The sequence below is a fragment of the Canis aureus genome, chromosome 6 (assembly GCF_053574225.1).
Source record: "Canis aureus isolate CA01 chromosome 6, VMU_Caureus_v.1.0, whole genome shotgun sequence".
Taxonomy (NCBI): Eukaryota; Metazoa; Chordata; class Mammalia; order Carnivora; family Canidae; genus Canis; species Canis aureus.
In genome coordinates, this window is record NC_135616.1 from 63,996,190 (window position 1) to 64,009,169 (window position 12,980).

At 43.0% G+C, this 12,980-nt stretch overlaps 1 protein-coding gene across 3 annotated transcripts in view; it reads right to left on the reverse strand.

Annotated features, from left to right (window-relative positions):
* RGL1 (ral guanine nucleotide dissociation stimulator like 1) overlaps positions 1 to 12,980 on the reverse strand; it is a 248,494-nt gene that overhangs the window by 110,112 nt on the left and 125,402 nt on the right. For 2 of the 3 annotated variants that reach the window (XM_077901966.1, XM_077901968.1), the window contains one exon: positions 12,475 to 12,585. The exons of the other annotated variant lie outside the window; for it this stretch is intronic. In XM_077901966.1, coding sequence (XP_077758092.1) covers positions 12,475 to 12,585 — 111 coding nt within the window. The remainder of the gene's footprint in view (positions 1 to 12,474; positions 12,586 to 12,980) is intronic. 3 annotated transcript variants of the gene reach the window in all.

Sequence of the window (12,980 nt, forward strand, 5' to 3'; positions counted from 1 at the left end):
CTAAAAGCACACAAATGAACAAGGCAAAGAGAAAAAAAAATAATAAAAGGATATGTTTTGATAAGTGCTGTAATAGAGCTTCTGGTAAAGTGCTAAGGAGACCCAGATGAAAGGGTAATTATTCTAGAAGAAGGATCAGGAAGGGTGGAAGAGTAAAGATGACATTTGAGCTGGGACTTGAAAGGTAAGTGGGAGTTCATCAGTCAATCAGGGAACAGAAAAGCACTATCGGCTGATACAGTGGCAGAAGCAGTGACAGGAGGGAGACAGAACCACACAGAAACATGGACGTCACTACGGATAATGAAATCTACAACTCTGGATTCTCAACTAAGAATAGGGCTAGCTCTTCTCTTGAAGACATAACCACATAGGAATAGCTGGGGGGACAGATGGAAGGAAACCTTTTAACCCTTCATCAACCCTGTTGCTTGAACTCTCAGCAGGGAGTTCAGGTTAGGGTCAGGGGCTGAAATCAGAGCTGCCACCCATCAGCACTCCTTTGGCTCAGCCACCTAGAGTTGTACCATCCTTTATCCCTCAAGTAGACACTCATTAGTCACTCATTCGTGGCCTGTCTAGGTCAACATTGGATAGAAAGTCATTTTTGCAAAGAAGTATCATAATCCTCCAACTCTAACCAAAGAATGTTCAGGAAGAAACATTTTAATCAACTTTAGCCACCCACCAGAGAAACACGTCTGTGGGAGCAAAATGGCTGCTGGTCCCTCTGGGGCGCCCACCACAGCAAGCTGGATGGAAGCTGTTTCCTGGGGCCCAGCTGATCACGGAGCCACTGCTTTGCACGCAAATGAATGTTAAACACACACCTCGAGTCAGTGCCTAAGACTCCTTTCTCTTTTAGCACCACCAAAGAGTCAGCAGATGTGGAGGGAAGTCAGCATTTGTCAGGAACACTCAACATGAACAAAGCACTTGTTCAGCATCTTTGCACAAGAGAATTAATTTTCATTTAGAGCTCTGAGTACGAGGGTCAGTTCGCCCATAAGTCAGCTGAGAATAGGTGCTAATAACAGGGAATGGATGCAGGGCCTGGAGTATCCCTATCTTCGAGTAGGGAACGATCTTCAGATGCTCAGTGGGGAATCCTATATGAATAGAAGGGAGGTCAGCTTCATGGGCAAGCAGCCAGAGACCCTGGAGACTATTTTTAATCCAGAAGAAGAACAGGAAGGAACAGGAACAAAAAAAAAAAAAAAAAGGAACTCACTCACACAGGAGAAATGGAAAGCAAGAAGGAAGTAACAAGCAAATGGAAAGGAAGTGAGAAAAAAAGATCTTAAAACTAAAATCGTGTTCCTAGCAGGGAAGCCAGGAACACTGTAGGAAAAGGCTGAAAGAGAGGAGAAAAACAAAAAGTAACAATAAGACTACTCAGAGGAAGTATTTTAAATGCCTACATCTTATGAGGGTCAGTGTGGGTCGGCGGGTAACATTCTTGCCTCTGGCATTAGGTCATGAGTTCAAGTCCCACATCAGGATTTGGCCTCAAACCAAGCTTTCATTTTCCAGCAGCTCTGGAAGGCTGGAAGCACTTTCCATTCCTTGGTGCATTAACTTTACCACCCTTCTCTCTGCACCAAATTAAAAGTACCAGAAAGAAAGGAGAATCAAAGAACCAACAAGCCATTATCTCAAAAAAACAAAACAAAACAAAACAAAACATGCTGGAGAGAATAAGGAAAGTAAGAGAAAGAAGAAAGTTTTCAGATGTAAGATATTGACTGCATTTGTCTTTAGACTTCTGTGAATATGGGGTATTTTTCCCCCACCTCCAAACTATAGAAAGAAGCCCTGTCTGCAGTTCCAATGCACTTGCAGTAGTACCAGGAGTAACGATAGTGGTGGCAGAGGAAACACAACTCCTTGCTGAAGATACTATTAAGTAAACAGCAAATGGGGAGAAAAAAAAATATCAAAAAGGTGCTCTCTGGGATGAGGGAAGAGAGGGAGAGCTACTAATGAACAGACCATCGTCCACTGAGCACTTAGGTGGTGAGGAAAGAGAGGAAAAAAAGAAATGACTCTACGTTAAATAACAACAATAAGAATGTCCTTATATTTGTATAATAATTTACATATTAAAAAGTACTTTTAAAAAGATTTTATTTATTCATGAGACAGAGAGAGAGAGAGAGAGAGAGACAGGCAGAGGGAGAAGCAGGCTCCATGCAGGGAGCCCAACACAGGACTCGATCCCCGGTCTCCAGGATCAGGCCCTGGGCTGAAGGCGGCGCTAAACCACCGAGCCACCCGGGCTGCTCCTAAAAAGTACTTTTATTCATTAACTCATGATCCTCACAAAACCTACAGGCAGAAGGAAAAGCAGGTATTTGCCCCACTTCACAGGTAAAGAAACTGAAGATTTAAAAATCAATGTGACAGTCTGAAATTCACCACCTCAAGAGCAATTCAGCTCATTCCTAGTTTGGGGCTCACGTACTACATTAGCTAGTCAATGTGTGGCACTGTGAAAAAAATTTTTTTAAGATTTTATTTATTTGAGAGAGTACAAGCAGGGAGAGGGGCAAAGGGAGAAGCAGACTACCCCAAGCAGGGAGCCCATTCCAAGGCTTGATCCCAGGACCCTGGGATCAGGACCTGAGCCAAAGGCAGATGTTTCACCAGCTAAGCCACTCAGGTGCCCCATAGCATAGTGAGAAATTTTTATCTTTATTTGAACTTACAAAGTTTAATCTGAAACTTGAAATTTACAGTGCAAGCACAATTTGCTAACATCCTAGATTATGCCCAACAAAGAATGATTAGCATAATGCTTCCCAAGGTTAAAAAAAAAAAAAAAAGTGATTTCCTACCCTCCTGTTTTTTAGTTGGAGACATCAAATATAATTTTTTAAGCAGGAAAAAAAATTTTTTTAAGCAGGAAAATATTTTTAAGACATTAAAATAAGCACACCAACCAATTACCTACATAGGAAAAATGAAGGAATTTAAAATGTGAAATATTGGGGCCCAAGCAATAATTGCCCTTCACTATGCAGGCAGCCAGCCAGAGAAAACACAATAGACATTACTTCTAATCAACAAGGATTCCTAAACACTGCCACGGCCCTCCCTCCCAGATGTGCAAAGTAAGAAAGTGATGTCAGGAATATGCCTTAAAGCTTTGCAAATACTGTTTCTTAAACAGTCTGGTTTACAAACAACCCTAGGCTTCAGGGGACACAGGTAAGAAAGGTACCCACATTTCTACAGGTTCCATGGCAGGGATCAAAAGAGGACCCCAACAGTGGGGTCCAGAGAGAGCCCCACCCCTAGTGAGTGAGTACCATAAATCTAGACACCATGCCAAGCACCCTATATACAGAACTCAGTCACTCCTCACAGTACTTCCCTCAGGAGGGCGCCTGATAGCATCCTCTCTACAGGTGCAAGTTAGTGACTTCACAGCTCAAGCCCATACAGCTCACACAGGGCAGAGATAAGTTCTGAGTTCAGGTCTGCCTGGCCCCAGAACACAGGCTCTCTCTCTCTTTTCTGCTGTTGTGAACTGCAGTAGAGTTGACACACAACACTATATTAGTTTCAGGTGTACAACACAGTGATTTGACAATTCTGTACATTACGAAACATTCATCACAAAAAGCGTGGTTACCATCTGCCACCATACAAAGTTTTCACAATATTACTGACTAGTGGCTCTTCACCAGCACCCTAAGTATCTCCCTCAACCAGGGCTTCTTGCTGAAAATACCCGTGAAAAGGAGGAGAAATCAGAAGGTGCCAGCTCCTGCCAAGGCTCCCACTGAGGAGAAAGAACTCGTGCTAACTCCCCATCCAGGCCTCGCTGGCTCTCGGCCTTATTAATACTTGGTTAAGTCATTTTTATTTTATTTTTTTTATTTTATTTTATTTTTTTGGTTAAGTCATTTTTAAAATAGATATGCTCATTGTGTTGTGCCATTAGGAGGAGTCAACATGTGGACAGAAGATAGCAAATGTTTTCCGTGTGCTTCACAAACTAACAAAACACTTCCGATTTCCTGAATTTTCTATTTAGGAGTAGCAGTTATCTCAACGCATAATTTCAAGTGTTGCAATTTTGTTTAGAAAAGTCATGACTATAAAGCATTTTGGTTTAAGCCAATATCTAACCCAGCTTCTGTAATTTTTACTTATATCCTGTAAATGTTCTTTTGTTGGATTAAAAACTGTCCACATATTCTAGCTTTGTCGTCGGCAATAGAAGTCACTGGCATGAGAAGGGCACAAAACTAGGAAAGCGTGCTAGCAAGAGGGTTGCAAAGAGCCTCCGTTGATTGTACTGACCAAAGACAATCTACTTTTAGCAGAGAAGGTTTGTTTTTGGTTTTCCAGTTTTCTTTAGAATTATGAAACTGGAAGGACTCAGCCTTGGCCTCGCTTTTCTAAGAGAGGAGGAGAATGGATATTTAAATCAGCAGGAAACGAAATAAAGGAAAAAGTTGAATTGCTCAATTCTTTGCTGAAAGGCGCAAACCAACAGAAAACGTCTGGGAAAGTTTACATGGGACAAGCTGAACTGTGTGGAAACGAATTCAAATGAATGGCCCACAGATGGCACAAGCAATTAAATGCTAGAAAATGTAGGGTAATGAGTCTGTGAGGACGAAAAAATATACAGAACCACCACCAACACATGATCCCACCCGCAACTACTGCTGTTATTACCCTTAGAAGTCACATACAGCAGGACACAAAGGAGAAGATGGCTTTAGTGGCACCAAGCTGGGCAGAAATCCCAACCATCACAACACAATATGCAGCCACGTCTGTGGAAGGGCACAGGTGCTTCTACACAACTGGTAAGCTGAAAGGACCAGCCGTAAATGATGGGACTCGCTCTCTCTCCACAGGCCTGAGAGCCTTCTCCAAGGCAGAGGCTCCTACCTTAGGTGTGTGGTAGCCTGTCCTACCTTTATTCCTTCTTCCCTCCCTCTGGTTTTATTCTTTTTTAAACTGAAGACAGTTTCTAAACAGTGCAAGTGAATCACAAAAATGACACAATTGAGGGAAAACAAGCAAAACATGACAAAGTCAGGCTTTGAATAATTTATATAGAAGAGGCCATGGAGGGACGCCTGGGTGACTCAGTGGTTGAGCATCTGCCTTTGGCTCAGGTCGTGATCCCAGGGTCCTCGGATTGAGTCTTACATTGAGTTCCCAGCAGGGAGCCTGCTTCTCCCTCTGCCCGTGTCTCTGCCTGTGTCTCTCATGGATTAAAAAAAAAAAGAAGAAGAAGAAGAGGCCATGGAATGACGTTCCAAAGATGCGGGAAATTCTAAAAAATAAAATGTGAAAAGATATCTTCATTTAAGCCGTGTGTATGTGGGTGTTGTGTAAGAGAGAAAGAGATTTTTTTTCTTCTACATGAGTGGAATTAGCAATCAGATTGAGCTTTCAAGAGCTGTAATGTGAGCAACCAGGACAAACTGTGTCAGAGAGGGTTAAAGACAGCACACAGGGAGAGGAAAAAAGCCAAGATATCCAACCATAAAATTTCTTGTGTCTCTAACATGACAATTATAAGTTTAACTGCTGTTGTCTAAAATACAGCTCTATAATCACAGTCCTGTGGGTCCCATATTTACTCTCTCTCTCTCTGTGGCCTACAGATTTAATTTGTTTAGTTTGTAGGGAAACAGAAGACTTAGGAAGAAAGAGAGAGAGAGAGAGAGAGAGAGAGAGAAAGGAAGAAACCAGCAGCTCTTCAAAGTTCTCTGGAATCTGAGAACCAAGCATGGCTGGCTGCCTTGTTTGCAGCAAGCTAGAGGTCTCACCTCTGGACACCTCAGGCACGCCTGACCTTGGTGATTCTGCAGGGCCTTCTGACAGGAAAGAAGGCATCTGCTAGCATATACACGGAGGAAGCCTGACTGGAAGTCCCCAGGACATTTTACCCAGTAAGTGAAGGATGGCATGGACCCCAGAAAGCCCAGTTTTTGACAAGCTCTTTGAACCAGGCTGCCTAAGATCCTCATGTGCCAGGTCTCCCATCCCCCACTGCCACCCTCTGTTCTGCTGCCAACATTTCCATTCAGGTCCTTGTCCCTTTCCTCACCACCTCTACGTCAGCCTCCTCCTCTTCCCATGTCCCAATCTGGCTCCTTCCCAGCACATCTCCCCTCAGGTGTCAGTCATCTTGTTGAAATGCCACTCCACTGAAAGCCCTTCAATGACCACCCAGCCTTCAGGATGGAGTGAATGCCATAGCTTAGCACACCAGACTCCCAGGGACATGACCCTTTCCTGTCACCTCTCCACCAGACGTCCTTCCCTCTCGCCATGCTGAGCCTCAGTCACACAGGCTCTCAGCTCTGGCCTCCATGCCTTCCCCCACACTGTGCTCTCTGACTAGAATGCCTCTCTCCAGCACCCATACCTCCTTTAACTCCTATTCATCTGTCTACTCAACTCTTCACTAAAGAGCCCTCTCTTCCATGCAGCCTTCCTGGAGTGGCCACTCCCCACCTCCCATCTGATTTACAGGCCCCCCCTTCAGGGTTCCCCTAATGCACAGATTTCTCGCATGACCCTGATCACACCTACCTCAATATATTGTAATCAGTTTACATTTCTGTCTCCCCTACTACCTGTGAGTTCCTTCCTTCAGTGTTCTGAATGCAAACTTGCATTTTCTTTTAGTTTGGATTCCCAAGACTCAATATGGTGTTGGGCATAATGTACTTTTTTTGATGATTAAATGAATGCTATCGGTAGTAAGTTTAACTGACTCCAAGACAGATGACAGAGTCATACAAGCAGACGTGCAACAGCAGTGAGGAAGTTCATACTGGATGTGTTTACTAGCAAAGGACCCAGAAACTGCCAAAACCTCCAGACTCCACATCAACTCTGGAGATAGCCACACCCGTCAGCAACCCAGACATGAGCTAGCTGTGCTTTTCCAATGGAATGAAGCAACATTTGGTATCTTCCTTCATTTAACCAATACTTTCCTTGCCTTGTTTACCGAAATCTTTTCTTTTTATATCACAAAAATGGTATCACGGTATACCATGGTACATCATGGTAGAAATTTTAATGTCTTAACTGATTTTAGCTTACTGTTGTATATTTTACCATAAAACGTGTAAGAGTCACTATAAGATCCTGATTATTTGGAAGAGGAAGTTGTAAAAGAAACATGAGCCACGGACAAAGGAAACTACAATAAGCAGGACAGGACAGTGACATATTTCAGCAAGAGCACTAAAGGAGAAAAGCATGGTATTTACTGTACTGCTCTCCTTTTCTTTCTAAATTTGAAACTTCAAGAAACTTTCTAATTCCACAGAAACAAGAATAAAATATGTTTATAACTACTGATTTAACAGAATGTATACTTTAAGTGTAAGGAATTAATGCATCTATACTATCTATACTCTTACGTATTTGCCATGGGGTAGACATGTATTTGGAACTCAGTTGAGTGTCACCTGAATTACTGAACCAAACCGGATATTCTTAATTGCATGCTATATATCCCTTACCCAGATCCCAACAGATTTTAAAAGGAATGAAAAGATCTAACATAATAACAGTATCTCAGGCTATTGAAACTGACCACATTCTCTTGATTGGTGCAGGCTACCATATTTGCGGATTATTTTAGGAATATGTTCCCAAGGTCAAAATGAAAGATATCAGTTGGTTCAACTACAGATGGCAACTAAATTTTGAAATGCACTTTCTAAAGCCTAAATTCAACATTCTGATAAGACAGGAATAATGCAACCCAGGGGCCTGTTTTCCTAGATGAAAACAAGGATGACCAACTGTAAACTAAGGGCTCCTCCAGGGCTTAGCTTCTTACAATTTTAAAATCCCACTCCTGAGCTTTGCAACCACACATAGTTGTGATGCGTGCCAACACTTTTTAACCCATGCACTGCTTTTCTTCACCGTTCAACAATAAGACAAGTACAACTGGGTCTCACGCATTTAAAAAGTACTGGGGAATTGTCTAGTTAATTCACTGCCGTGAATTTTTTTTCTTTTTTTTTTTTTTTCTTTTTATTTTTTTTTTTTGAATTTTTTTTTCTTAAAACGAGTAATCACTACCTCTGTTTGTGCCCTGCTTTGTTCCGAAAAGAATGTAAGATAGCTATAATCATTACCTAATTGATTTATCTCACTCCCACACACCCCTCCTCTTCTTCATAAGCTAATATCTTCATACTGATTGTGTTTTAAGTGAGGAGCAACCATACATTCATATGTATCAAGATAATATTAGTGTTCCAAAGAGGGATGAAGCTTGATCCATTCATTCAACAAACACTGAGTTTCTGCCAGCGAGATGGCCACAGTTCCCAGTTCACCAAGTTTACAATCTAGTGGAGGACAGAAGCAAATAACCAGACAATTAGAACAGAGTGAGCGAAAGGAATGACAGAGAAACAGAGAATGCTTCTGGAACATGCAGTAGAGGTATCTGCACCAGACTTGGGAGATTGGAGAAGCTTCCCCTAAGTGAAGTTAGCTGAAAACTTGAGGAACCGTAGGCTATTTGAAGTTAATATGATGGCAACACCACCAAAACACCAGATAGAGTCAATCCAAATAGCGTATCCAAGCGAGAGTCAACTTGTCAATCCAGATGTGACAAGTGGTCATCTTGCCACTGCACCCATACGGCTCACAGACCAGCCACAATTCATCCCAAACACTAGGTCCTATAACAGAATCCCAGTTCCCTTTGTTTATAAATATATTCTGCTTTCTCCTGTCCTCCTTCACTATCTTTAGCGGCTTCCCAACTATCAAGCATTTCAACTCAACCCAATAAGGGCCTATGTGGGACACAGGGTGATAGATACAGGACATAGGGGAAGGAGGAAATGGGGCCTCGCTTCAAGGACCACATACCACAGAAGCATAAAACTGAGAAAAGCCACATGACCACCCACTGACCATACCATTACCCACAAACCTGCCGAGGTGACCTAGCACTACCAATCCTGCTTGTGAAACAAATATCCCCACTTTGGACTTATCTTAGGTTTGACACATTTTTCAGTACCCTGCCTCTATTATATTCTAAAGACAGCAGACAAGGCTCCAGACACCTCCAAGCCCCTTTCCTAAGAGTTGGATCCTCATCCTCTGTCCATTTGAGTGTTCTCCCTAAAATGATACATTTCCTACTTCTGGAGAATGCTGATGTTTTCTTGTATCATTTCTACATATTGCTGTCAATATAAAACCACAACACTGAGACCAAAGAAAAATAACAAGTTTTGACTATTTACTCTTCCAAAAGTCACTGGACATTCTACCAGCTAATTGAATGGTTGGATGGAATTGCTTTTATTATCCCTTCCAATCCTGAGATTTTATGATCCCATGACATAACTGGAGCCATTTCTCCTTGAGGGCTATAGCTAGGAAAAACTATCCCAGTCTAAGAAGTTATTGTAAAGGGAAAATTGGGTCAGTATTTCAATAATATTTGGCTTTTCAAAGTTGCCCAACATAACTTTACTGTCAACAGGCAAGGCAAGGCTGCATGGATAAGTAAACCCGGTCTGCGCCAACTCAGTTGTGTATTTTACAACTAAAGGCAGAGGGTTTTACTTCAAAAGATCAATGAAATACAAAATTTAACAAACAAACAAACAAAAAGAATGTTCTAAATGTTTTGATTGTATGATACTTCCCATCTAAGGATGTGTAATTACTTTTGCTATCCTTTCTAAACTGAATCTTAATTATGTTTTGAGATCTGAGTAGTTGAAGATATAAAACTTGTGCTCAGTCTTTTAGGCATTTTGAGTAAGCCTTACAGACACGACACAAAAGATACGCCCACCTTCATGTGCTATATAACCTCATATATCTCTTTGGTGCACCATACTTTATATGTCCAAAATGGAGAGTTTATCACTAAGACACATATCTTCACAACAAATGTCTCAATTTATGGTTAAAATTATCATTCGGAACATAAAGAAGAGAAAGCCCCATCACCCAAGTCCTGCACCAGGTATAGCATCTAGACAAGATGTATGCCATAAGCACTCTTGGTCTTCTGAGCCAGTGTTCTCTTCCAGTCTCATGGAAACAGCCAGAAGGTTCCAGGCAGTTCCTGACAGCAAGAAACTAACAACTGGGTTTGAATCCCACCTCTACCACTTCCTAGCTGTGTGACCCTGACAAGCAATTTAACCACTCTAGATATTAGTTTCTTTATGCGTGGGGTAGGGAGTAGATAAGACTATTGACAGTAATACCCTCACCTCACCTCCATCTCTAGTTCACTCTAAAACTAGTTGCTTTGGAGAACTTTGAAAGGGCTACTGGAATGTAGGAAAACAAATATGGAGAAGCCACTCAGTCCTAAAAAGAAGGGTTTTGTAATTACTATGGCTCAATTGGTTGAGTCAAATTTAATTAAGTCTGGAATTTCCAAGGACAAAAACAGACCTTCCCAACAGGACACCTAAGACAAGAAAACAAGTGGGACCAGAGTTGGAAGGTTCCTAAGAACACGCTCTTGAGGGCTAGGGGTGGTAGCCGCAAAGAACACTTTGTTGCAGTGAAGGGGAAGGGACAGATTCTTCCATCAACTAGAAGAAAGCTTTTCACATTGTCCTCCCTCCCCAAATCTCGGCTCTACTGCTAAATCCAGGGTGAACCAACTCTTAACTCTGTATAAATCTGAGAACACTGAGGAGGAGGAGAGAAGAGAAGCAGAGTCCAGCAATCAGAACAGTCAGTGAGAATCAGGAAATAACTGTGAACATCTCAGCGAACCACATTTTATGTGTCTTGGGGGCCTACAGAGTTAACCCCTCCATTTCTCCATGACTTACTCATTCACTGCTGCTGTGTTTGGCTGAAAACTAAAACCGTCACCCAAGCAACATCAGGCTCATTAGAGAGGAACAACCCAGCATCAGGCGATGTAATAACCCTTTCCAAGGCAGCTGGTTTAGAACTTGTGAATCATTGTGAAATATCAAGACAGGCCAAACCACATCAATACCACATTTAAATAAGATGAATATACACAACCACCAAAAACAAAGGGATGACCTGTCAGAATTCTAGTTCGCCTTCCTTCCCTATCAGGTCTGCTGGGGATGCACCCAATTCAGTCGAATATCATCCTCTGGGTCAGGTGCCTGCTCCATAAGTGAAGGCCTCTGGCTTTCAAAGCAAGGATTCCTACTTTGCCGGGCCACACCCACAAATGTCACTAATAGCTGACTGCCCTAATGGCTGGTACCTTGACCCAAAGTACAGAGCAGGAGAGGCCTGAGTTGAGGCAGCTGGGGAAGCGCAAAGCTTGGAAGGCCTGTGTCGGCAGCCCGGACCCACAGCTGAGGAAATCACTGCTGCGGGCCATCCTTCCTGAAACTCAGGGACTTACAAGTCACCTGTTACCTCATCTCAATGTAAGGGCCTTGGTTTCCTGCCTCCTTCACACCGTACCTTTGAATGTGGCTCAAACACTGAGTTCTGTGAGACGCAAGGCCAGTAAAGATTGGATGCAAGTGCGTAATCTTCATTGCTCTCAAATCCATCCCCCGAGAAGACTGAGTGCAGCTAGAACGAGGCCAGGTGCAATCCCATTCCATCCCCTCTATTCAGCCAACCAAGATTTTCTCTCTCAAGGCTTTTTGTGTCACCTCTCACTGCTCTAAGGACAACTTCTGTCTCCAGAGCGAGAATTCCTTTGTTTCTCCACATGTTGGTATCTGCCCAAGTAGTGATCCTGTCACTAAGCTTTCCATGTCTCCCTGGGATGTGTAGAAGGAGCCATTAGGTGATAACAGATGACTCTCAGGATCCCAACTAAGAGTTCAGAACCTTGGTGGAAAAAGTCTTGTTTATGGAAGCAGTCTTCCTCCAAAGACCCAGCACTCTGTGCCTGCTACACATGAAGTCACTCATGGGCACCACACACGCACTTGCCTCCTCACGGGCTGCAGAGAGGAGGTAACGATGGGAAATCTCCCCACCTCCCCCCCAAGAGGAAGACAGGCAGATTCAGAAGGGTCCATCCCCTGAGCATTCTGGGTACCTGGTGAAGATACAGGAGGAGAGGAGCTGTCAGCAACAGTAGGGCAAGGCCAAGGAGAGAAAGGCTCATCTGGGCCAAACTGCTTATGGCTCGTCTCACAGAGAGCTGCTTTCTGGTCCTGTTACCGCGTGTCACTTTCTGCCACTCCACCCCCACCCTGTTTGCCAAAGACCTCAAGATGTTTCTAAGAGGTTCTGAATTATTGACAAACCCAGGGAAGATGCTTTGGAAAACATTAAGTACAAAAACAGACCTGTACAGCTAGTGCAAATACTCAGTCATTGGCAGTCTCCTTTTCAAGACTAAAAGAGAAGAAGAAGGGAAGAAGGGGGGGGGAGCCTGCCTCTGCTAAATAATGATGATATTCACAGAACAACAGACACTGCAACTCCAAAGTTCACAGTCTCTCCAGCTTTACTCACCCCTAGCCATCTTGCTCCTTTATTGGCAGCCTGTTGAATCTGGACTCTTTTGAGGGTGACATGGTAAACAGCTCCTTCCTCTACCTCTTCACCCCAGTCCTGAATCGAGCTCTGCCAGGGGGTGGGATAAAGAGAAAGAAAAAGAGTATTTTTTTTTCCTCTCATCTAACCACAATCTATCCCAGCTGCTTTACTGCTTACACCAGCACTCAAGGCACAAGATGGACTGTTCAAAATAAATATTACAATCAGAGCAATACAAGACACATTGCGATAGAGGGAATGCTGAAATTTTCTTGGCTTCCAGCCTTTCCCTGTGGTATCAGGATCCCCGGACTTTTCCATGTAGTTCTTTTTCCTAGACTCACATATCTTAGGGTTTTGTTTAAAGTCTCTCCCTCCCCCCCCCCCGAAAGCCCTTCCCTAAGGGCTAAATCCGTGATTTAGTACGGATTAATTCCCACCACCACCACCCCCAGGTGAAAGGAATAAAAATAATTCGTTGG